The following is a 23,844-nucleotide window of genomic DNA, read 5'->3' on the forward strand; positions in this document are numbered from 1 at the left end:
ATAATTTATTTTATCTATTTATTCCCTTTTGTTGCTCGTTTTATTATTGTTGTTATTGATGTCATCGTTGTTGGATAGGAACGACAGAGAAAAATGGAGAGAGGAGGGGAAGACAGAGGGGGGGAGAGAAAGACAGAGACCTGCAGACCTGCTTCACCACTTGTGAAGCGACTCCCTTGCAGGTGGAGAGCCGGGGGCTCAAACCGGGATCCTTAGGCCTGTCCTTGCGCTTTGAGCTGAGATGATTTCCAATGGTCCCTGCCTTCTCTTTTTAAATGAATGGCAGTCTGAGTTGCTAGTCCCTGCCTTCTCAATCTGGTACTGGTGAATGATGGGATAGTTCTGCCATGATTAAGGTTATAAAAGATTGTTAGGCAGAGGAGACAGCACAATGGTTAAGATTCTCATGCCTGAGACTCTTGAGGTCACAGGTTCAATCCCCAGCACCACTATAAGTAAGAGTTGAACAGTGGGAGTGGGGCGGTAGTGCAGCAGGTTAAGTACACATGGTGTAAAGCACAAGGACTGGCATAAGGATCCCAGTTCAAGCCCCCGGCTCCCCACTTGCAGGGGAGTCGCTTCACAAGCAGTGAAGCAGGTCTGCAGGTGTCTGTCTCTCTCTCCCCGTCTTCCCCTCCTCTTTCCATTTCTCTGTCCTATCCAACGGCGACTACAACAATAAAGTAATAGCAACAAAAGGGAATAAATAAGTATTAAAAAAAAAAAGAGTTGAACAGTGCTCCGGTGTAAAACAAAACAAAAGCACCAGAAGACTGTGTTTTCATCTAGTTGATGTGGCTTTTGGCATCTTGCTCTGATGGGAATGGCTTCCTGTGTCATTCTGACAAGCTGTCAGCAACTGACTAGTTGTCAGTTTGGAAACAAGATCCTCAGTCTAACCACTGGGCATCAGTGATTGCTACTGACAGCCAGAGTGAACTCAGAAGGCAGTCTTTCCTGCCTGAACCTTAATCTGGCAGGATCCTTGCTAATACTTTGTAGCTGTGTAAGAGACCCCAAAGCAACTATTTTTTGTGCCCACAGAGATATTACTAAACCACAAAGATAATAATGTGTTGTTTTAGCCACTAAATTTTTTATATTTATTTTCCATTTTATTGCCCTTGTTTTTTATTGTTATTGTTTCTGATGTCATCGTTGCTAGATAGGACAGAGAGAAATGGAGAGAGGAGGGGAAGACAGAGAGGGGGAGAGAAAGACAGACACCTGCAGACCTGCTTCACTACCTGTGAAGTGACTCCCCTGCAGGTAGGGAGCCTGGGGCTCAAACTGGGATCCTTACACCGGTCTTTGCACTTTGCGCTTCACACCACGTGTACTTAACCCCCTGTAGCCACTAAATTTTTCAGTGACTCATTACATCAGCAGATAACTATACTGCTAGAATTGATCCAGAGACTGAAAGGAGTCCATTCTAAGTCTCCACTTGAGAACAGCACCAGGCTCTGAAGCCGTTTCACATATGGACAAGGACCAGGGTCCAGTCTAGGCCTTGGGGACCAATGGCCCCACAACACTGCTCAGGCAGTTCTACCTGGACGGTGAGCCAGAGACTGACAGCTGAGTCTCACTGCAGAGCTGAGAGTTCTGTGTGGTTTTGATGCAAATATTCAACTCATGATGGACTCTTCTACCCCCAACCCCGAGGAAAAGGCTAAACTCAAGCACTCAAGCACTGAGAGTGGGGACAGTCATTTGCATTTTACCTCATGTGGGTGCTTAATAATATGTGCATTTAGCCAGGTGTGCTACCATTTAGCCCCAGTGTTGGTGCTTAGTAAGTGCCCATTGCTTCTGGATAAATTACTGAGATTCTTATCCAAAGTCTTAGAGCTCCAGGTCTTCTGGCTTGTAGGACAGGACTCAGTGCATAATATCTGCTTTTCTTTTATCCAGCACTTTGCTTTCAGGTGGAATTAGCCTTCTTTTTTTTCCTTTCAGGAATTAGCCTTCTTTTCATCCAGAAACAGCCAAGACAGAAAATACCCAGTGAGTGGATCAGGGCATATTTATAGATAGACTTCTCATAGATTTATTTCTGTGCCATGTTATATAGATATATGTATACTTTTTTTTTAATATAATCTGTATCCTTTTCCATTCCCCAACACACACACACACACACACACACACACACACACCCCAGATCTAGCCAGGAATGCCATCAGGTTTTCCAAGACAGCCAGGGTCCGGAAAGACTCATCTCTCTACCCTTCAAGAACCAGCTGTCCTTCCTGGGCTCTGGGGTGACTGATACAGCAGCATTCCCAGGACTGAAGTGGGATAAGGTGGGGCAGGTATAGTGAGACAGGGGTTCTAGTATGAAAGTGCCCAGTGACGCCTATGATGGCAGATTTGTTCCCAGAACCCCCCTGGGTGGGAATAAAGGAGGGAGCCCTCTGGGCGCTAACCAGACAGGCAGGGGAGTGGGGCAGGCTTGCCTGTGTGTTATGCCACTGATGTAGCAGCCCTACCAGCTCAATGACAAATCATTCATAGGGCAGATATGGTGGCTTTTAAAGGAAAAAAAAAAAATGGGGGTGGGAGGCATGGCAGGGGATGGAGGAGGATAACAGAACATATAAGAACTCACGTAGAACAAAAAATACCAACAAAGACATGACCTGTACTCGCTTCCTGTCTACAGAAGGTGTGATCTGGGTGATATGGGGCAGGGAGAGGAGGGAGGTGAAGCATCTTGAACTAAGATTATCAGCTGGCCAGGGGCACATGAAGGATCTCTGAGGTCTCCTGAGGAGTGGGCAGGCAGAAGCGATTCCACATCACCAAGGAGGAAACAACAGTCTGTTCAATTTGACTTGGACCAAATCTTGGCGCTCCCTCGGAGCCTGGCAAAGGGAAGAGAGAGAGAGAGAGAGAGAGGATATAGGGGAGTCTTTTGTCTCTGCAAATCTTAAGGGGAGTGAGGGCAGTTGGGTCTCTGAAGGGAGAGTGGGGGCACCCCGAATCACAGGGCTGCTGACATCCTGGCTCACCCCTTGCCCTTTGAGGCTTTCTTGCTGGGCTGGCGCTGGTTGGTGCCAGGGGCCGGCTCCCTCAGCTCAGTCAAGTGTTGCTCGGGGTCCTGCGATGTGGCTGCTGTAGTCGTGGCAGTTGTGACTTTGATGGTTTTTTTAAGGTTGGCAACCTACCAGGATGAAAGGAGTGGAGGACAGCGGTGAAGGTGCCAGAAGCTCGCCATCTCTGCCCACTTTGTCCAAACCCCCTCACACAGTGTCACTGGCTTGGGTGGGAGGAGCCCATGGCTGCACGGCTCACCTCACTCTCAATCTGCTGCTTCAGACCCAGCTGCTGCTCTTTGTGCTGGTTAGCTCGGCTCACCTGCTCCTCAATGCCGGACAGCACCACCTCACAGCCAACACACCTGCAACAATGGGTGGTGTTGGGGGGGAGCGTTGGTCAAGGCAGTTGTGACAACAGACTCGTGAAACAGACTAGGAAAAACTAGCAGGCAGTTCCCTAGGAAGCAATCTACAAGAAGATTCCCTGGGAGTCAGAAGGACACTGGCAAAGGGCAAGAGGGTGTGCTTGTCATAATGGACAACATGAGAGTGGGAACTAAAACAAATGGGGTCAGAGATGTTAAAGGGGATGGGGGAATGTATTAATTCACACACCGGTTAGAGAGGGACACAGAAAATAGTGGGGGAACTGTATCCTGTAATCTTACAATCTTGGAAACCACTATTAACCAAATATAGAAAAATCGTGGTCCGGGAGGTGTCGCAGCAATAAAGCTTTGGACTCTCAAGCATGAGGTCCTGAGTTCGATCCCCGGCAGCACATGTGCCAGAGTGATGTCTGGTTCTTTCTCTCTCCTCCCATCTTCCTCATTAATAAAATCTTAAAAAAAAAAAAAAAAAAAGAAAAATGGCTTAACAAAAAAGAAAGAGAGAGAGGAGAAAGGAGAGAGAGAGAGAGAGAGAGAAAAAAGCAGAAGAGGCCCACGTCCAGGGGCCAGTGCAGGCTACAGACTAAGGGGTTGAATCTAGCCAAAAGCAGGTAACCATTTTCCCAGTTGGGATTCTCTCCAGACCCCCATGCTCCACTGCCTTCCCCCAGCTGCCATTCCCAGGACACTAGATGTTGCCTCTTGCCCTCCAGGCCCTCCTTCACTCCTTCCTTTTCTTGGAAGCCTTTGAAGGATCAAGGATTTCCCCTATTTCATCTTGGGTCCAACTCTGGAGTCCAGTCAAACAAACCCACCCCCTATACCTACATGCACTTTTTCTCTCTCCATATCACCTCTCCCTTCCTTGGGGGGGGGGGGAGGTTGTTTGTGTGTGAGGAAGAGCTGGTCCAGGACAGGGGCTCACCACTCCTGCAGGGTCCGGGCAATGGCGCTGAGGTCCTGGCGCTGGATGTCCCGCCCAATGCTGTAGTCGACCTCTAGCCGCTGGTTGCGCTGGTCCAGGGAGCCTCGGAGGACATCGGCATACACGGCCTCAATGACAAGGTCCTCCAGCTGCCGCACATTACGAAGGGCCAGGGCCTCCAGCAGCACTGCATAAGGGATACACTGCAGCCAGAGAGGTCAGATTAGGCTTGTCAGGGCCCTCAGCAGAGATGGGCCCCTGCTGCTCCCTGCCTTGACTTATCTGCCTGCCGTCCACCCCTACTCCTTAATCACCTCTTCTAGACGGCTGGCTAGTTCCAAGGCAAAGTAAGTACAGGTAGACCCACGGCAAATTTAACATCGATACAAGACTTCCACCACCACCCAGACCTCCCACACACCGGGAGAAAGTGACTAGGGGCTGGGTCAAGATCTGGTGGAAAAAGGTCTGGAGTCAATCCCTTTCATCAGTCACACTCCCTTGACTTTCAGAGAAGCACTTCTTTCAAGACACCTCACAACAGACAGATGGATTTGAGTGATTTCACGAGATTGACAAGAAAGCTAAGTAACAACTGAGAAAGCACAGATGGGAAGGGAGAAAGGATGCTTAACAAAAATGCTAAGCCTGGGCCCAGCAGACAGCATCATGGTTCTGCAAAGAGACTCTTATGCCAGGAGCTGGGCGGTGGCACACCCAGTTAAATGCACACAGTACTAAACACACAGTACTAAAAGGATCCAAGTTCTTTTTTTTTTTTTTTTTTTTACCAGAGCACTGATCAGCTCTGGTTTACGGTGGTGCAGGGGACTGAATGTGGGACTTCGAAGCCTCAGGCATGAGAGTCTGTTTGCATAACCATTATGCTATCTACACCTGCCCAGGATCCAAGTTCTAGCCCTTTGCTCCCCACCTGCAGGGGAAATACTTCGCAAGTATTGAAGTAAACCTGCAGGTGTTTATCTTTTTCTCTGTTTATTAATTTTTACCAGAGCACTGCTCATCTCTGGCTTATGGAGGTGCTCAGATTGAACCTGGGACCTTTGGTGCCTCAGGCACAAAAGACTGATTAACCATTGTGCAGTATCCCTAACTCCTCTCTCCTTATCTCCCCCTCCTCTCTCAATTTCTCTCTGTCCTATCCAATAAAATGGGGAAAAAAAACAGCTGCCAGAAGCAGTAGATCAGTAGTGCTAGCCCCAAGCCTAGGGCTATAACCCTGGAAGAGAGGAGGGGAGAGGATAGGGGAAGGGAAGGGAGGGGAGAGGAGAGGGGCAGAGACACACAGAGACTTTTCACACCTGAGGCTCTGAGCTCCCAGGTTCAATCTCCAAAAAATCATAAGCCAGAGCTGAGCAGTGCTCTCATAAAAAAAACAAAACAAAACAAAACAAAAAACAAGCAAATAAATCCAGTCAACACAACTGTAGGGAAGGGAATGTAGTGGCCAGAGGCTATATGAATGCTCCTCCCTTAGAAAAAAACATATACAGGATGTGCTGAGCTTTTTGGCACAGGACAGGAGGGGACAGGACTGCCACTCACCTTGACTTTGGCAGCCAGGGTGACAACTGACAGGTGCCGAAGCTTATTCTTCTGAGCCTCTGTGAGTGGGGGGAGGTTCCGGGCTTCAGCTAGGTACAAAGGACAAAGAGAGGGAATTCTGATTTCACTGCGTATGTAGGAAGTCCTAGGCTCCTACCTTTACTTTGCTGCTGTCTCCAGAGCATCACAGCTCTGAGCTGACTTTTTCAGGTAGTAAGAGACAGAGGGGGAGAGGAAGAGACACCACAGCACTGAAGCTTCTCCCAGTGCTATAGCAGCTGGACTGGAACCTGGGTCATGAGCACAGAAATCATTGTGATCTCACCACCCAGGTAAGCCATCTCACTGACCTCTTTTTTCTATTTTTTATATATTTATTTATTTATTCCCTTTTGTTGCCCTTGTTGTTTTATTGTTGTAGTTATTATTGTTGCCATCACTGTTGGATAGGACAGAGAGAAATGGAGAGAGGAGGGGACGATAGAGAGGGAGAAAGACAGATACCTGCAGACCTGCTTCACTGCTTGTGAAGTGACTCCCCTACAGGTGGGGAGCTGGTGGCTCAAACCAGGATCCTTATGCCAGTCCTTGTGCTTTGAGCCATACACGTGCTTAACCCGCTGTGCTACCTACCACCCGGCTCCCCCTTTTTGTTTTTATTTGTTTATTTTCCAGGCCAATTCAGGTCTCGACCCTGTATACCTAGGAGATTTAAGTAGGGTGCCCCAGGAAATTTCTTTCTTTTTTTTTGTTTACCAGAGCACTGCTGGTGGTGTGGGGGATTGAACCTGGGACTTGAGAGCCTCAGGCATGAAAGTCTCTTTGCATGACCATTATGCTATACCCCTACTCCCCAGGAATTTCTAGGTAAGTTTTCCCCAGAAACTGCCCTGCTCCCATCTCCACGCCACAAGTATCTCTGTCCCTCTGGTTACCTAAGTAGTCAGCATACGTCCCATAGGCGAACACTGTGAGCAGCCGGAATGTGGAGGCAAAGTCACTCTCAGCCAGCTGGGAGATGGAAGGGAAGAGAGAAGGGTCTGTGAGAGGAAGGCCCCCGTCCCGCACTGCCTCACCAGACCACCTAGAAGAACTCTGCCTCTAGTCACCTCCCCATGGAGGGATTCCTTTCCATCACCAGATCTTCGTCTATGCTGTTCCCTGACACCTCCAAATCCTAGCCTAAAAGTGAAGCTGAACACATTCAATGCATTCAGCCTTAGACATATTCACACACTGCACAATGCAAACTGTGTGGCTCCAGCCTCTGAATCTGAACCTGTCTGGTGGTCAGCTGCCGGCCCCATCGCCACAGTGCAGCTTCAGCCTCACTCATCCCTGACTGCTGCACAGCTTAGGCAGGTACTGCGATTTGTGGCCTCTGGTGTGTGTGGGGGGACAGCTTTCATCTCTCAGCTCACCCTGACACTGAATAAAACCCTGCCAAAGCTTACTACCTAAAGGTATCTTCCTTTTCAATGAGCTTATAGATTCAGGCTCTAGAATCCCACTGAGGTATGGAGGCAAAGCTATGCAATAAACATTCTCTCAGTAAAACAGCTTGCTCAACAATATTTGTTAAATGCATGACTTTAACTTGTATATCTCCATTCATCTTATCTCTGTAATGGAGAGGTAAATTTCAGAAGTGCAAGCACTGTCTGGTACTTTTCTCACATTCCCAGATGGCTACCAGAGTGCTACACAGACACCGAATAAATACCTCCTTTTCTTTCACCTCGATGTTCTGTTGCAGAGAAATGTAGGGAGAGGAGTCAGTCACATTTTTCGCACACCAGAGTGATTCCAAATGGGTGAATCCATTTTATCACAGGGCCTCAGAAATTTAACTCCGACTTTGCCCACTCATAGCTGCTGTCATAGAAACTCAAGACTTGGGATGGTGTCCTACCTCTTGGTGGCCCATCCACTTTTGTGTCAACAGTTCTCTCAGCTGTGCTCCTAGATTTTTTTTTTTAAATCGACACTAGGGTTATCACTGGGGCTTGGTGCCCACACAACCAATCTACCACTCCCAGAGGGAATTTTTTCCTTTTTATTAGATATGACAAAGAGAAACTGAGAAAGGTGGCAAGGTAGAGACACCTGCAGCACTGTTTCACTGCTCAGGAAGCACCGCCCCCTCTACTGCAGGCGGGGACCGGGGATAGGGAAGTTTGAACTTGGGTCCCTGCACATGGCAAAGTGTGTACTCAATTGGGTGTGTCACTGCCCAGCCCCTCCTTTTGTTTTTCCCCCCTCTGCCACAGCACTGCTCACCTCTGGCTTATGGTGGTGCAAAGGATTGAACCTGGGACATTGGAGGCTCAAGCATGAAAGTCTCTTTGCATAACTATTATGCTGTCTACTCCCACACTACCCAGTTCCTTCTAACATCTTGCTGTATCTATCTGGGGAAAAGATACCTTCTCTTACTTAACTGACTTTACATATGGTGCAAGTAGGGAGAACACGGCATGCCAATTTCACATTCTCATTCCTTCTATTTGTACCAGACTTCATACTTTCCCATTGTCTCAGCCGATTTCTACAGTAACAGGGTAGTGTCACTTTTTTTTTTTTTGCTTGCCTCCAGGGTTATCTCTGGAGATTAGTGCCTACACCAAGCGAATCCACTGCTCCTGGAGGCTATTTTTCTCCTTTGTTGCCCTTTTTGTTTATCGTTGTCATTATTATTGTTGTCATTGTTGGATGGAATAGGCCAGAGAGAAATCGAGAGGAGGGAAAGACAAGAGAGGGTGAGAGAAAGACACCTGCAGACCTGCCTCACAGCTTGTGAAGGATCCCTGCAGGTAGGAAGCCAAGGTCTGGAACCCGCATCCTTAGGCGGGTCTTGTGCTTTGAGCCATGTGTGCTGAAGCCGCTGCACTACTGCCCGCCCCGTCACTTCCATTTTTCAAAAGACTCACTATATCGAAGCGAGTTACACATGAGGCAAAGAAAAAGCAGAGCACCACTCTGACAGGTCAAGCTATTTTCCCAGCTGTGTCACCTTCACTTAGAGAAAACTGAGACCCTATATTAAGAGTGACCTTATCAAGGTGACGAGATTATTAAGAACTATTACACTAGTAGAGACTGGCTGGAATCACGTGACTTCTTTTCCTTAGAAATGAAAATTACTGGGTTTTCTATAGGAAAACTAGGAGGCTAATTTGCTTACTTAGCTGTCTAAACTTCTTTGCTCATTATCATTTTGCTCTTGGAATGATTGTGGGCTTGCAAAAAGAGCTTTGCCCGCCCAGTTTCAAATTGACACTCAAGCACCCAAGCTTCCTTGTAAACGAAGTAGGGCAGGAACCCACCTCTCTAACATTAGGCATATCCAGCAGTTCCCCAAACACGTAGACACCAGGGGCCTCCAGCACCTGATGGATGAGTGTGGCCAGCGCTGCCCCCTTGGCCGACTTGGCCAGGAGCAGGAACTGCTCCTGATTCTGCCCTGTCACCTTCACCTCGGCGCTCATGGCTGCAGGGGGCGCCTGGGTCAGGATGCCTGGAGCTGCAAGGAGAGCGGTTGTGAAGGTGGAGGTTTCCGAACACTAGGGAGGACAGGCAGACCGGGCGAGAGGCTGGGTGTCTGCGTGTGAGGAATCAGAGATGAGGTGATTTAGCTGCAACTATGAGTCCAGGAACTCTCAAATCCTCCACTTGGAAGGAAGCGTGGCCGAGACAGGCTTGCAGCGCCCACCCTCGTCCCCCCTCCCCTGGGCCAGGTCCTGGACCCCACCAAGTGCACCCCATTGAACCCCCAGGCCCTGTACGCAGGGGGGAAGAGGAGTCACAAGCTGTCTATCCCAACCTCGACTCTCCTTCAATCTCCATCGGTGGCCCCCAACCACGTGACCTCGCCCCCTGCGCGGGCCACGTAGCCCCGCCCCCTCCCTTAAAGAGGCCGCAGGCGGCAGCGGGTTTCCCGCGGCTGCCCCGTCGTACCCCGGGTCAGACTCTGCGGGCAGCTACCTGGAAGCTTCCTCTTCCAGCGCGCCGGGCGGGGCCACAGCTCCGTCACCTCCGGCAGCTGTTCCCGGTTTTTCCTGCCACCTCCTAGATCCAGGCCCCCCCACGGCCACTAAACTCTAGGACTGACTTCCGGCCTCACTTCCGCTCTCAAGGGCTGGTTGGGAGCCGGTCGTATTCGCACCGCCTACCGAGCGTCACTCTACGATTTGATTGGCTATGGAGGAAAGACTGACAGACTTTGTGAAAAATGTTTCAATAAAACTTTATTGTTGGGGGCGGGGGTAGATAGCGTAGTGGTTATACAAAGAGACTTTCATGCCTGATGTTCCGAAGTCCCAGGTTTAATCCCCAGCCCACAATAAGCCAGAGCTGTGCAGTGCTCTGGTGTTCCTCTCTGTGTCTTTCTCTACATCTCTCTCAAAAATAAAATAAATAAAATATTTTTTTAAAAAAAGAAAAAGAAAAAAAAGGGGGCCGGGTGGTGGCGCACTTGGTTGAGCGCACATGTTACAATGCACAAGGACCCAGGTTGAAGCCCCCGGTCCCCACCTGCAGGGGTAAAGCTTTGCAAGTGGTGAAGCAGGGCTGCAGGTTTCTCTCTGTCACTCCCCCAACACACACACACTATTTCCCTTTTCCTCTCAATTTCTGGCTGTCTCTATCCAATAAATAAATATAATTTTAAAATGTTTAAAAAAAAAAAAGAAAAAAAACCTTTATTGTTGGAAGAAGACAGCCAATAAATGCTGTGATACTAGTCCATGGCATAACTAGGGTGGTTTTTTATTCATCTCTAGTCTGCTTGAGATCTGCGGATACTTCACAGGGGAATGAAATGAGATCAAACAGAGGAACATAAAAGTGGTAGGAGTGGGGGCCAAGCGGTAGAGCAGCGGGTTAAGCGCACAACCAGCGTAAGGATCCGGGTTCAAGCCCCCAGCTCCCTTACCTGCAGGGGGGTTGCTTCCAGGCAGTAAAGCAGGTCTGCAGATGTCTGTCTTTCTCTCCCCTTCTCTTCCTTCCTGTCCTCTCTCAATTTCTCTCTGTCCTATCTATCGAATAACAACAGCAATGACAACAAGGACAACAAAATGGGGGGAAAATGGCTTACAAGAGCAGTGGATTTATAGTGCAGGCACTGAGCCCCAGCAATAACCCTGGAGGCAAAAGAAGAAAAAAAAAAAAGAGGAGTGATGAGAGGAAAGTGAAAACAATAAAAACTATGGGGGCTGGGGAGATAGTATAATGAATCTACAAAAAATGACTGCATTGGATTCTCAACCATGAGGTCCTGAGTTCAACCCCAGGCAGCACATGTACCAGAGTGATGTCTGGTTCTTTCTCTCCTCTCCTAGTGAAGTAGGGTATATTAAAATTAGTATCAACTGCACCAGGTTCTTCCAGGCCACCCGTAAATTCTAAACCAAACCCCCTCTTCCTCTTAGTGTTTGTAAAAGCCCTGGCAGATTTAAAGCCAGCTTCTGCTGTTTGTAAAAGTCCTGACAGCCTTTGACCTTTATGACCTCTGCCCATCTCTTAGTCCCTCTATGCATAATCAATCATTTTTTGTCAACTTCTCTTTATCTATAAAAGGGAAATCTTACAGCACATCAGAGCTCAGAAGCTTTTTGCCATTTGCTGATTCTGGGTCTGGCGCGCCAAAAATTTGAAACTCTGTTTTCCTGGAGTCGGGCATAGCGCAGCGGGTTATGGGCAGGTGGCGCAAAGCACAAGGACCGGCATAAGGATCGCAGTTCGAAACCCGGGTTCCCCACCTGCAGGGTAGTCGCTTCACAGGCGGTGAAGCAGGTCTATAGGTGTCTGTCTTTCTCTCTCCCTCTCTGTCTTGCCCTCCTCTCTCCATTTCTCGCTATCCTATCCAACAAGGACAACAACAATAATAACTACAACAATAAAACAAGGGCAATAAAAGAGAATAAATAAATTATTTTTTAAAAAAGGAGTGGGAAAATACATAGCTCAGGGAGTGATACAATGGCATGAGGTCCTGAGTTCAATCTGGCACAGCATATGTCAGAGTAATGTCCTGGTTTTGTCCTTTTCTCTTGTAAACAAATGGACAAATCTTTGTTTTTCCCTTTAATCAAGGATGAGAGATAGAAAAAGTCAGAGAGAGAAGAAATGACATGACATTACATTTCTCCACTGCTCATGAAGTTTCTCCTTTGTAGGTGCTGCATGTGGTAGTGGGGCTCTTAAACCCAAATTCTCATGTATTATAAAGTGTGCATTCTACCGTGTGTCCCTCAACCTCTATTGCTCAACTTTTTGTTTTTTACCAGAGCACTGTTCAGCTTATGGTGGTACAGGGGATTGAACCTGGGACTTTGGAACCTCAGGCAGGAAAGACTTTTTGCATAATCACTATGCTATCTACCCCTGCCCATATTGCTCAACTTTTTTTTTTTTTTCCTTTTCCCAGAGTACTGTTCAGCTCTGGTTTATGGTGGTGTGAAGGATTGAACCTGGGACCTGGGAGCCTCAGGCCTGAGAGTTGATTTGCATAATCATTATGCTATCTTCCCCACCCTTGCTCAACATTTTATTCAATCTTTACAACAACCCTTTGGAGGTACAAAGCAATATCTTAGCCTTTGAGGACACTGAAGATCACAGAAGTTAAATAATTTGTTGGAAATTAACTACTGTAGATGGTGGAAAAGATCTGAATTCACATATGCTCAATTCCAGCATTATTGAGAAAAGGAGAGAAAAGAGGTGGTGGCCTTAGATAAGGTCCTGGTCAGCCTTAAACTGGCTGTGACCTTTAAGCAAATTATGCCACCTGTGGTATCTTATCTTTCGTGTCTGCACGAGCAATTAGGCAATAAAATCTCTAAGGCCAATACTGATTCTAATTTTCTGGGCCTGGGCGAGAAAGGAGAAAATAAGAGAATGAGTAGTATGTAGGATTTAGAGGACGGAAAAAGGACTAAAAATGTGGGATTTGGTTCTGACAGTGGTTCAGATGTAAAGCCTTGTATACATGAAGCTCTAGGTTGGATCCCAGAACCACATAAAATCACAGAGTAGGGGGTTAGGCAGTAGCGCAACGGGTTAAGCGCAGGTGACACAAAGCACAAGGACTAACAGAAGGATCTGTTTGAGCTCCTGCCTCCCCACCTGCAGGGGAGATGCTTCACAGGTGGTGAAGCAGGTCTGCCGGTGTCTATCTTTCTTTTCCCCTCTCTCTCTGTTCCCCTCCTCTCTGTCCTATCCAACAATGATGGCATCATCAAAAAAAAAAAAAGGACAATGGGAAAATAAATAATAAAAATAAAATAATCACAGAGTAGTACTCTGGTCTCTCTCTCTCTCTAGATTAAAGGGACTGGCAGACAACTCACCACCCAATACAGTGTGCATCTGACAGTGTGCTAGGATTCACATTCAAGTCCAAGGCAATAGGCAGGGGTAGATAGCATAATGATTATGCAAAGAGATTCATGCCTGAGGTTTCCAAGTCCCAGGCTTAATTCTCTGCATCACCAGAAGTTAGAGCTGATCAGTGGCTGGTTTTCTTTTTTTTAAGAATTTATTTATTTATTCATGACAAAGATAGAAGAGAGAAAGAACCAGACATCACTCTGGTATATGTGCTGCCGGGGATTGAACTCAGGACCTCATTCTTGAGAGTCCAGTGCTTTATCTACTGCGCCACCTCCCAGACCACTGTTGTTTTTAAAGATCATAAAAGTCAAGTCCAAGGCAACCAGATGGGAGTACCTATAGAGGGGAAGCTTCAGGGCAGTGGTATGGAGTATTTCCTCTCTCTCCCTCCTTCCCTCTCTATCTCTGTTTCCCACCCTCTACCTAGAGAAAAGAAAGGGGGAAAATGATTATCATGAGCAGTAGGATATTGAGTCCCAGAGATAACACTAGTAGGAAAAAAGGGGGGGCAGGAGGTATTAGGGCAAGTAGAGAGAAAGAATAGAGCAGAAAAGGGAGTAGTAGATATGAGAAAGAAAACAAGAGAATGAAAATGGAAAATGGGAAGAAAAACAGGTTTTCAAAGGGAGTATGTAGCTCATTAAATATAAGCAAAACTAAGATGCAACATTCCCTGCTTCTATTGTTACTAAGTGGCAGTTATGTGTGAGACCCTGTGCCAGGTGCTATTATTATTAATTATTATTATCATGCATCTATAGGCAAACCTCTTTTTTTTTGCACTTCCTGTTATTGTGATCCATAGGGTGCTGTGTTTTTTAATGCTAAAGATAGAAAACAAAAGACACTGAAATAAAGAGAGTGGCTGACTAACAGTGAAGGAGTCAGACACATAATAAAATATTTATCATTGATTCAAAAGGTATGTATCCAGCATCTCTTACTGCCAGGCATCCTAACTAGGGAAACGGACAGAATACCAACTTTTCTTAGTATTGACATTCCTGCATAAGATCTCATACATGATACATACGTGGTCAGGAGGTAACAAATATTATGAAGGCAAACAAAACTAAGAAGAGAGGTAGAAGAGCAGGAGAAGTTTGCTATTTTATGTATGATAGGAAGAAAGATCTCTATGAATGTGACAAAAGAGCAGACTTTACTATTATTTATTATCATAATTTAAAAAAAGATTTTATTTATTTATTTATGAGAAAGATAGGAGAGAGAGGGAAAGGACCAGACAGCACTCTGGTACATGTGCTACCGGGGATTGAACTCGGGACCTCATGCTTGAGAGTCTAGTGCCTTAACCACTGCACCACCTCCCGGACCACTTATTATCATAATTTTAAAACCAGAGCACTGCTTAGTGGTGCCAGAGATTGAACCTGGGACCTCAGAGGTTCAGGGAGGATATATGTGTATGTATGTAATTTTTATTTATTTATTTTTATTAATTTATTTTAAAATTTTTTATTGGGGAATTAATGTTTTACATTCAACAATAAATACAATAGTTTGTACATGCATAACATTCCCCAGTTTTCCATATAACAATACAGCCCCAATAGGTCCTCTGTCATCCTTTTTGGACCTGTATTCACAGCTCCCACCCACCCCAGAGTATTTCACTTTAGTGCAATATGCCAATTCCAGTTCAGGTTCTACTTGTGTTTGCTCTTCTGATCTTGTTTTTCAACTTCTGCCTGAGAGTGAGATCATCCCATATTCATCCTTCTGTTTCTGACTTATTTCACTTAACATGAATTTTTCTTTTCTTTTTTTTTAATATTTATTTATTTACTTTTGTTGCCCTTGTTTTATTATTGTAGTGATTGTTGTTGTTATTGATGTCGTTGTTATTGGATAGGACAGAGAGAAATGGAGAGAGGAGGGGAAGACAGAGAGGGGGAGAGAAAGACAGACACCTGCAGACATGTGAAGGGACTCCTGTGAAGGGACTCCCCTGCAGGTGGGGAGCCGGGGGCTCGAACCGGGATAACATGAATTTTTCAAGGTCCATCCAAGATCAACTGAAAACTGTGAAGTCATGATTTTTTATAGCTGAGTAGTATTCTATTATGTATATGTAACACAACTTGCTCAGCTGCTCATATGTTTTTGGACACCTGGGTTGCTTCCAGATTTTGGCTATTACAAATTGTGCTGCTAAGAACATATATGTATACAGATCTTTTTGGATAGGTGTGTTGGGCTCCTTAGGATATATTCCCAGGAGAGGAATTGCAAGATCATAGGGTAGGTCCATTTCTAACCTTCTGAGAGTTCTCCAGACTGTTCTCCATAGAGGTTGGACCAATTTATATTCCCACCAGCAGTGTAGGCGGGTTCCTTTGACCCCACAACCTCTCCAGCATTTGCTGCTGTTACCTTTTCTGATATATGGCATTCTCACAGGAGAAAAGTAGTATCTCATTGTTGTCTTTATTTGCATCTATTCATATATTTTTATTCCCTTTTGCTGCTCGTTTTTTAAAATATTTCCTTATTTATTTATTCCCTTTTGTTGCCCTTGTTGTTTTATTGTTGTAGTTATTATTGTTGTTGTTACTGATATCGTCGTTGTTGGATAGGACAGAGAGAAATGGAGAGAGGAGGGGAAGATAGAAGAGGGGGAGAGAAAGATAGACACCTGCAGACCTGCTCCACCTCCTGTGAAGCGACTCCCCTGCAGGTGGGGAGCTGGGGGCTTGAACCAGGACCTTATGCCTGTCCTTGTGCTTTGAGCTTAACCCGCTGCGCTACTGCCGGACTCGTGTCTATACATATTCCAGTACCAAGCAGTTTTGATTACAATGGCCCTATAATACAATTTGAAATCTGGGATTGTGATGCCTCCACTTCTGTTCTTTCTTCTCAAGATTGTTATGGAAATTCTAGGTATTTTCTGGTTCCAGATAAACATTTGTAGCATTTGTTTTATTCTGCTAAAAAATATGGTTGGGATCTTGATGGAGATAGCATTAAATTTGTATATGGCTCAGGGTAGTATATTCATTTTGATGATGTTAATTCTTCCAACCCATGAACATGGAATATCTTTCCACTTCTTTGTGTCTTTCTCAATTTCCTTGAGTAGTGACTCTTAATTTTCAGTATACAAGTCTTTCACTTCTTTGGTTAGGTTTATTCCTAGATATTTTATTGTTTTTGTTGCTACAAAATTGGAATTGATTTCTGGATTTCAACTTCTTCTAACTTAGTGTTTGCTTAGAGGAATGACATTGACTTTTTAATGTTAATTTTGTAGCCTGACACCTTACTGTATTGCCTGATGATTTCCAAAAGCTTCTTACTGGATTCCTTAGGCTTTTTTTTTTTAAATATTTATTTTATTTATTTATTCCCTTTTGTTGCCCTTGTTGTTTATCATTGTGGTTCTTATTGTTGTTGTCATTGCTGTTTTTGTTGTTGGATAGGACAGAGAGAAATGGAGAGAGGAGGGGAAGACAGGTGGGGAGAGAAAGATAGATACCTGCAGACCTGCTTCACCGCTTGTGAACTGATTCCCTGCAGGCGGGAAGCCGGGGGCTTGAACCAGGATACTTATGCAGGTCATTGTATTTTGCGCCACATGCGCTTAACCCACTGTGCTACTGCCCGACTCCCTCCTTAGGCTTTTCTATGTATACTATCATGCCATCTGCAAATAGGGAAAGTTTGACTTCTTCTCTTCCTGTCTGTATCCCTTTCATTCCTTGCTCCTGCCTGATTGCTATGGCAACGTCCAACACTATGTTGAATAGTAATGGTGATAGTGGGCAGCCCTGTCTAGTACCTGATCTGAGGGGAAATGTTTCCAGTTTTTCACCATTGAATATGATGTTGGCTGTAGGTTTGCTAATGTATAGACTCCACTATCTTCAGGAATTTTCCATCTATTCCCATTTTTTGTAGTGTTTTTATCATAAAGCGATGTTGTTTTTGTCAAAGGCTTTCTCTGCATCTATTGTGACCATGTGGCTTTTGGTCTTGCTTTTATTGATATGGTGGATCATGTTGATTGATTTACATATATTAAACCAACCTTGCATCCCTGGGATAAACCCCACTTGGTCATGATGAACAACCTTTTTAATATACTGCTGTATCTGGTTGGCTAGAATTTTGTTCAATATTTTCGCATCTATGTTCATCAGAGATATTGGTCTGTAGTTTTCTTTTTTAGTTGTGTCCCTGTCTGCTTTTGGTATCAAAGTGATGTTGGCTTCATAGAAGCTAGAAGGGAGTATTCCAGTGTCTTCAATCTTCTGGAAGACTTTTTTTTTTTTAAAGTTATTTATTTATTCCCTTTTGTTGTCCTTGTTGTTTTATTGTTGTAGTCATTATTATTATTGATGTCATAGTCGTTTTTGGATAGGACAGAGAGAAATGGAAAGAGGAGGGAAAGACAGAGAGGTGGGAGAGAAAGACAGACACCTGCAGACCTGCTTCACCGCCTGTGAAGCGACTCCCCTGCAGGTGGGGAGCCAGGGGCTTGAACTGGGATCCTTATGCCGGTTCTTGAGCTTTGTGCCACATGTGCTTAACCCGCTGTGCTTAACCCGCTGTGCTACCGCCTGACTCCCCTGAAAGACTTTTAAAAGTGGAGGTATTAGTTCTTCTTTGAAGGTTTTATAGAATTCATTTGTAAAACCATCTGGTCCAGGACTTTTATTCTTGGGAAGGTTTTTGATAACAGTTTCAATTTCATTAGCTATGATGGGCCTGTTCATGTTATTTAGTTCCTCTTTACTTAATTTTGGAAGTTCGTAGGTATCTATGAAATCGTCCATTTCTTCCAGGTTCTCTAGCTTGGTGGCATATAGTTGTTCATAGAAGTCTTGCATGGTATGTTGAATTTCTGCAGTGTCTGTTGTGATATCTCTTTCATTTACGATCCGATTTATTTAGGTCTTCTCCCTTTTTTGTTTTGTGAGTTTGGCTAAAGATTTGTCGATTTTGTTCACTCTTTCAAAGAACCAACATTTACTTTCATTGATCTTTTCTATGTTTCTTTATTTTCAGTATTATTTATTTCTGCCCTGACTTCAGTTATTTCTGTCCTTCTGGTTGCTTTAGGGTTCCTTTGTTCTTCTTCTAGGTCTTTAAGATGTGCAATTAGGCTGTTTATTTGTGCTTTTTCTTGTTTTCTGATGTGTGCTTGTATGGCTATGAACTTCCCTCAGTACTGCCTTAGCTATGTCAGTCAAAGTTCAGGGTGCCAGTATGCCGGGCTAGCTTCGTGGTGGGAGACAGACGACCAGGGACACATGGCTGAGCGGAGAAGCAATATTTCTTTATTCACAAGTGAACGGTTCAAAAAACTAATCTAATCTAATCTCAACCCAATTCTGTCCTGCCTCTCCTCAGGCTGAAGAGTAAGGAACCAAGGAAGTATGCAGGATAGGGGGCTGGGAGAAGGAAGAAGCACGAACTAGCAAGGACTAAACCAAAATCTCCCAGAGGCAGGGGGAGTGAGACCAAACCAATGTAACAGACCACAATGTCAAGCAATGTAACAGAAGGGATCCCAGAAGCAGAACTAGAAGCATACCAACATATGTCCCATATATTTTGATAGCTTGTGTCATCATTTTCATTAAACTCACGAAACATTTTGATTTCTTCCTTTATTTCCTCTTTGACCCAGTAGTTGTTAAGTAGTGTACTGTTGAGCTTCCACATTCTGGGACTACTACTAATCTTTTGTTGATTGTTAAGTGTTAGTTTCATTCCACTGTGGTCTGAGAAGATGCTTGGGATGATTTCAATGCTCTTGAATTTGCTGATGCTGTCTTTGTGGCCTAACATACGGTCTATCCTTGAGAATGACCCATATGGACTTGAGTAGAATGTGTATTCCAGTTTCTGCCTGCATGATCTGTCAAGTTGAGAGAGTGGGGTGTTGAAGTCCCCTACTTGACAGTGTTGCTGTTAATATATGGTGGTAGCTCTTTCAGTAGATTTTGATGTGTTTAGATGTCTTCTCCTTGGGTGCATAGGTGTTAATAATTGTTAAGTACTCTTGATTGACTGATCCTCTGAACATTAACTAATGTCCATCCCTATCTTTTTAAATTTTTTAAAATATTTATTTAATTTATTTATTCCCTTTTGTTGCCCTTGTTGTTTTATTGTTGTAGTTATTATTGTTGTTGTTGTTGTTGTATAGGACAGAGAGAAATGGAGAGAGGAGGGGAAGACAGAGAGGAGGAGAGAAAGACAGACACCTGCAGACCTGCTTCACCGCCTGTGAAGCGACTCCCCTGCAGGTGGGGAGCCGGGGTTCGAACCGGGATCCTTATGTCGGTCCTTGTGCTTTGCGCCACCTGCGCTTAACCCGCTGCGCTACAGCCCGACTCCCCTTTTTTAGTTTTATTGATTTTAAAGTCTATTGTGTCAGATATGAGAGTAGCTGTTATTGCCCTTTTTTGTGGGCCATTGGCTTGTATGATAGTTTTCCATCCTTTCACTTTGAGTCTGTGTTTGTCTTGTTGAGTTAGGTGAGTTTCCTGTAGACAGCATATTGCTGGGTTGTATTTTCTGATGTATCTTCCTACTTTGTGCCTTTTAATAGGTGAATTAAGGCCATTGAGATTTATTGATATCAAAGATTGAAGATATTTTAATGCCATTCTTGTAGATTTTTAGAGTGTTCTGATAGTTGGCATATTTATGGTGGCCTGACTGTTTATAGGAGACCTTTCAGAACTTCTTTCAGGGTAGGATTGGTGATAGTTGATTCCTTCAATGGTTGCTTGTCTGAGAAGGTTTTGATGCATCCATCTAGTCTGAATGACAGTCCAGCAGGATATAGTATTCTTGTTTGAAAGCCTTTCTCATTGAGCACTCAGTAGATATCTTGCCATTCTCTTCTGGTCTGTAGTGTTTGTGTGTAGAAGTCTGCTGCTAATCTTATGGGTTTTCCTCTGTAGGTGACTCTTTGTTTTTCTCTTGCAGCCTTCAAGATCCATTCTTTATCCTTATTCCTTTCCATTCTAAATATGATGTGTCGTGGTGTCTTTAAGTCTGGGTTAATTCTGTTTGGGGCTGTCTGAGCTTCTTGAACCTTTATGTCTTTGATGTTGTCTAGACTAGAGAAGTTTTCAGCTATTATGTCCTGAAGAATGCTTTCTTCCCCTCCCTCTCTTTCTCTGGTAAGCCAATAACGCATATATTATTTATTTATATATAAAATTTATTTATTTATTTATTTACCCTTTTGTTGCCCTTGTTTTATTGTTGTAATTATTATTGGTGTTCTTATTGATGTTATTGTTGTTGGTTAGCACAGAGAGAAATGGAGAGAGGAGGGGAAGACAGAGATGGGGAGAGAAAGATAGACACCTGCAGACCTGCTTCACCACCTGTGAAGCGACTCCCTTGTAGGTGGGGAGCTAGGGGCTCGAACCAGGATCCTTATGCCACTCCTTACGCTTTGCGCTATGTGCGCTTAACCTGCTGCGCTACCACCCAACTCCCTGGTATATTATTTCTTTTAAAGTCATCCTATAGGTCTCTGTTTCAGTATTGTTGTTTCAGTATCTCTTAATCTCTTTTTGATATCTCTTCTTTTTCTTTTTTAGTTGTCTGTTTTAGTTGTAATTCGTTCTCGATCTTGCTAATTCTGTCTTCAGCCTCATTTATTCTATTCTCTTTCCCCTCTACTGTTGTCTGGAGTTCATCTATTATGTTACCCTGTTCTGATAGTGTTTTAGCTTGTTCAGCTAGCTGTGTTCTTAGCTCAGCTATTTCAGCTTTAAATTCTCTAATAACCTTGAGATAATCAGTGTTTTCTTCCAGTGTCTCATTTATTTGTTGTTTCTGCATTTCTGATGTCAATTCTTTCAAACTCTTTACTCACACCTGTGATTATTTCCTTGACTAGTGTTTGGATGTTGACCGCATTATTTTGTGCTTTAACCTTTGGGGGGCTTTTAGCTGGACTCTTGTCCTGCCTCATTTCTCCAATATTTTTTCTTGTTGGTTTAACCATTTTTTTTTTTAATTTAAGAAAGGAGACATTAACAAAACAGTAGGATAGGAGGGGTACAACTCCACACAATTCCCTCCACCCAATCTCCATATCCCCATCCCCTCCCCTGATAGCTTTCCCATTCTCTATCCCTCTGGGAGTATGGACCCAGGGTCGTTGTGGGTTGCAGAAGGTAGAAGGTCTGGCTTCTGTAATTGCTTCCCCACTGAACATGGGTGTTGACTGGTAGAGCCATACTCCCAGTCTTCCTCTCTCTTTCCCTAGTAGGGTTGGTCTCTGGGGAAGCAGAGCTCCAGGACACATTGGTGGGGTCTTCAGTCCAGGGAAGCCTCGTTGGCATCATGATGGCATCTGGAACCCGGTGGCTGAAAAGAGTTAACATACAAAGCCAAACAAATTGTAGAATAATCATGGACCCAAAGGTTGGAATAGTGGAGATGAAGTGTTGGGGGGTACTCACTGCAGACTCTAGTGTATTTCTGCTTTCAGGTATATATTTTGCCCTAGTTTATGGATACATGTGAGCGTATGCTCTATCTCATGGGACCTGGTCTATATCTAGGTTTTGGGACTCTGTTAGGAAGTGAACCACCTTGGATGGAATTAGAGAATACTATGAAAGGAAAGGTTTCACCCGAGTAATGAAGCTGAAGGGTTGTCATTCCACACTTGAAGTCTCTGGACACAGTCTGAGCTGAAACATGTTGAGTTTGGCACTCGTTGCGTTGATTATGTTGCAGTAGGCGGATGCAATATTATTTGATATGAGTTGGGAGAAGCATGCGAAAAGTGGGCCCCACCCTAAGGTTCCAGGACTAGGGGAAATATAGGCTCTATAGTGGAAATGTGAGGTTCCTGCTGTCTTAGGGTTCAAGAAGACAATGGATTGTTATTGTTATCATCACATTATTTGGTAATTGGGTTAGCTTTTAAAAGTCTCTTTGTTAGGGTTTGTTGTATATTACCCAGTATCTTGTATATAGCTGTGCCACAGTTTAACCATTTTATATACTATGTTATGAGGTCCCTCTCTCAGTACTTTTCAAATTACTGATAACTCTTGCCTGAATTGACTTGTGTCTAAGTAAGGTAATTAAAGGGTTCACAGTTGTGGGAACTGACAGTTGTTTCAATAGTATTTTAATCCCTGAGTTGGAGTACCATGATTTAAAGGCCTCTTTTGTTCTTTTTCTTCCCTGTAGGCTATGGGAGCCTGAGGGCTTTTAAACTATAAGTAGGCTTCTTAACTTAATCACTGACTCCAGACCAAGAGATAAAGCAGGGTGGGGGCAGAGATAACCAATGGTTATGCCAAGAGACTCTCAAAGCCCCACTGGCTAGGCCACAGAGGTATAGATCTTCCCCTGAGTTTCCTTGTTTGTTATCTGTCCCCTGGTGTCAGCACAACGCCTCCCCCCCACCCCCATTTTGAGGGCAGTAGAAATGGAGACTCACAGTTGCATTTTGTGAGTCAGGGGAGTCCTCTCCTCCCTTCAGCCATCTTTTTGTTGGTGATACAGACTGGAGGTGACATCTCAACTGGTAAACTGCTAGACTGTTACCAGCCACTTAATCTCTCCCTAGGCTTCTCTCTGTCCATGAGCCACACATGTTTGCACTCACCGGTGATTTGGTGGGTTCCTGAAGTCATTCTAGTCCTGTCTTGTTGCGGTCCCAGGTGGTCTCCTTTGGTATTCCTAGCTGACCTGCTAGAGGAGAGGAGAGAAACACAGCTGCTGCTGCTCTGTAGCCCCACCTCCGGAAATCCTTTTTTTTTTTTTTTTTAACTAGAGCACTGCTCATCTGTGGTTTATGGTGGTAAGGGGGATTGAACCTGGGACTTTGCAGCCTCAGGCATGAGAGTCTTTTTGCATAACCATTATGCTATCTACCCCTGGCCATTTGCATAACTATTTTGCTATCTTCCCAGCCTAAGGCTTTTTTTTTTTGCCTAAGGTTTAAGCTTTATTTGTGTTCATTCCATGTTTATTTTCCAAAAGATTTAGTTATTCATTAACATGAGAGTTAGACAGGGTGGGGATAGAGTCAGAGCATCACCCTGGCACATGCAGTGCAGGGGATCAAACTTGGGACCTTGTTTTTTTTTGGGGGGGTATTGATTTTTTATAGATTAAAAATTGGGGGCTGGGTGGTGGCTCAGCAGGTTAAATGCACATGGTGTGAAATTCAAGACCGGCACTAGTTTCCTGGTTCAAGCCTCAGCTCTCCACCTACAGAGGAGTCACTTCACAAGCAATGAAGCAGGTCTACAGGTGCCTTTCTCTCCCCCTCTCTGTGTTCTCCTTCTCTCTTGATTTTATCTGTCCTATCCAACAACAGCAACAGCAATAACAACAAGGGCAACAAAATGGAGGAAAAATGGTCTCCTAGAGCACTGGATTCGTAGTGCAAAAGAGAGAGAGAGAGACAGAATTTTATTCAGTTATTTTATTTGTTTTTCCCTTTTGTTGCCCTTGTTTTTCTACTGTTGTTGTAGTTATTGTTGTTATTGATGTCGTT

General features: G+C 44.5%; 1 protein-coding gene across 3 annotated transcripts; it reads right to left on the reverse strand.

Moving 5' to 3' along the window:
- Positions 1-2,382: 2,382 nt before the first annotated feature.
- On the reverse strand, positions 2,383-10,049 carry COPS7A (COP9 signalosome subunit 7A). 3 transcript variants are annotated; one of them, XM_016194276.2, is made up of 8 exons: positions 9,909-10,049; positions 9,251-9,447; positions 6,860-6,935; positions 5,925-6,013; positions 4,359-4,561; positions 3,301-3,406; positions 3,018-3,169; positions 2,383-2,870 (listed from the first exon to the last, which is right to left on the reverse strand). In XM_016194276.2, exons 2-8 carry the CDS (start codon positions 9,410-9,412, stop codon positions 2,831-2,833), a joined length of 828 nt encoding a protein of 275 aa, XP_016049762.1. In that variant the 5' UTR covers positions 9,413-9,447; positions 9,909-10,049; the 3' UTR covers positions 2,383-2,830. The 3 variants fall into 3 exon arrangements, with proteins under 3 accessions (XP_016049762.1, XP_007537102.1, XP_016049763.1); XM_007537040.3 differs by having other exon boundaries at positions 9,882-10,026; XM_016194277.2 differs by lacking the exon at positions 9,909-10,049 and adding an exon at positions 9,710-9,755.
- Positions 10,050-23,844: the final 13,795 nt, after the last annotated feature.

Source organism: Erinaceus europaeus, chromosome 4 (assembly GCF_950295315.1).
Source record: "Erinaceus europaeus chromosome 4, mEriEur2.1, whole genome shotgun sequence".
Taxonomy (NCBI): domain Eukaryota; kingdom Metazoa; phylum Chordata; class Mammalia; order Eulipotyphla; family Erinaceidae; genus Erinaceus; species Erinaceus europaeus.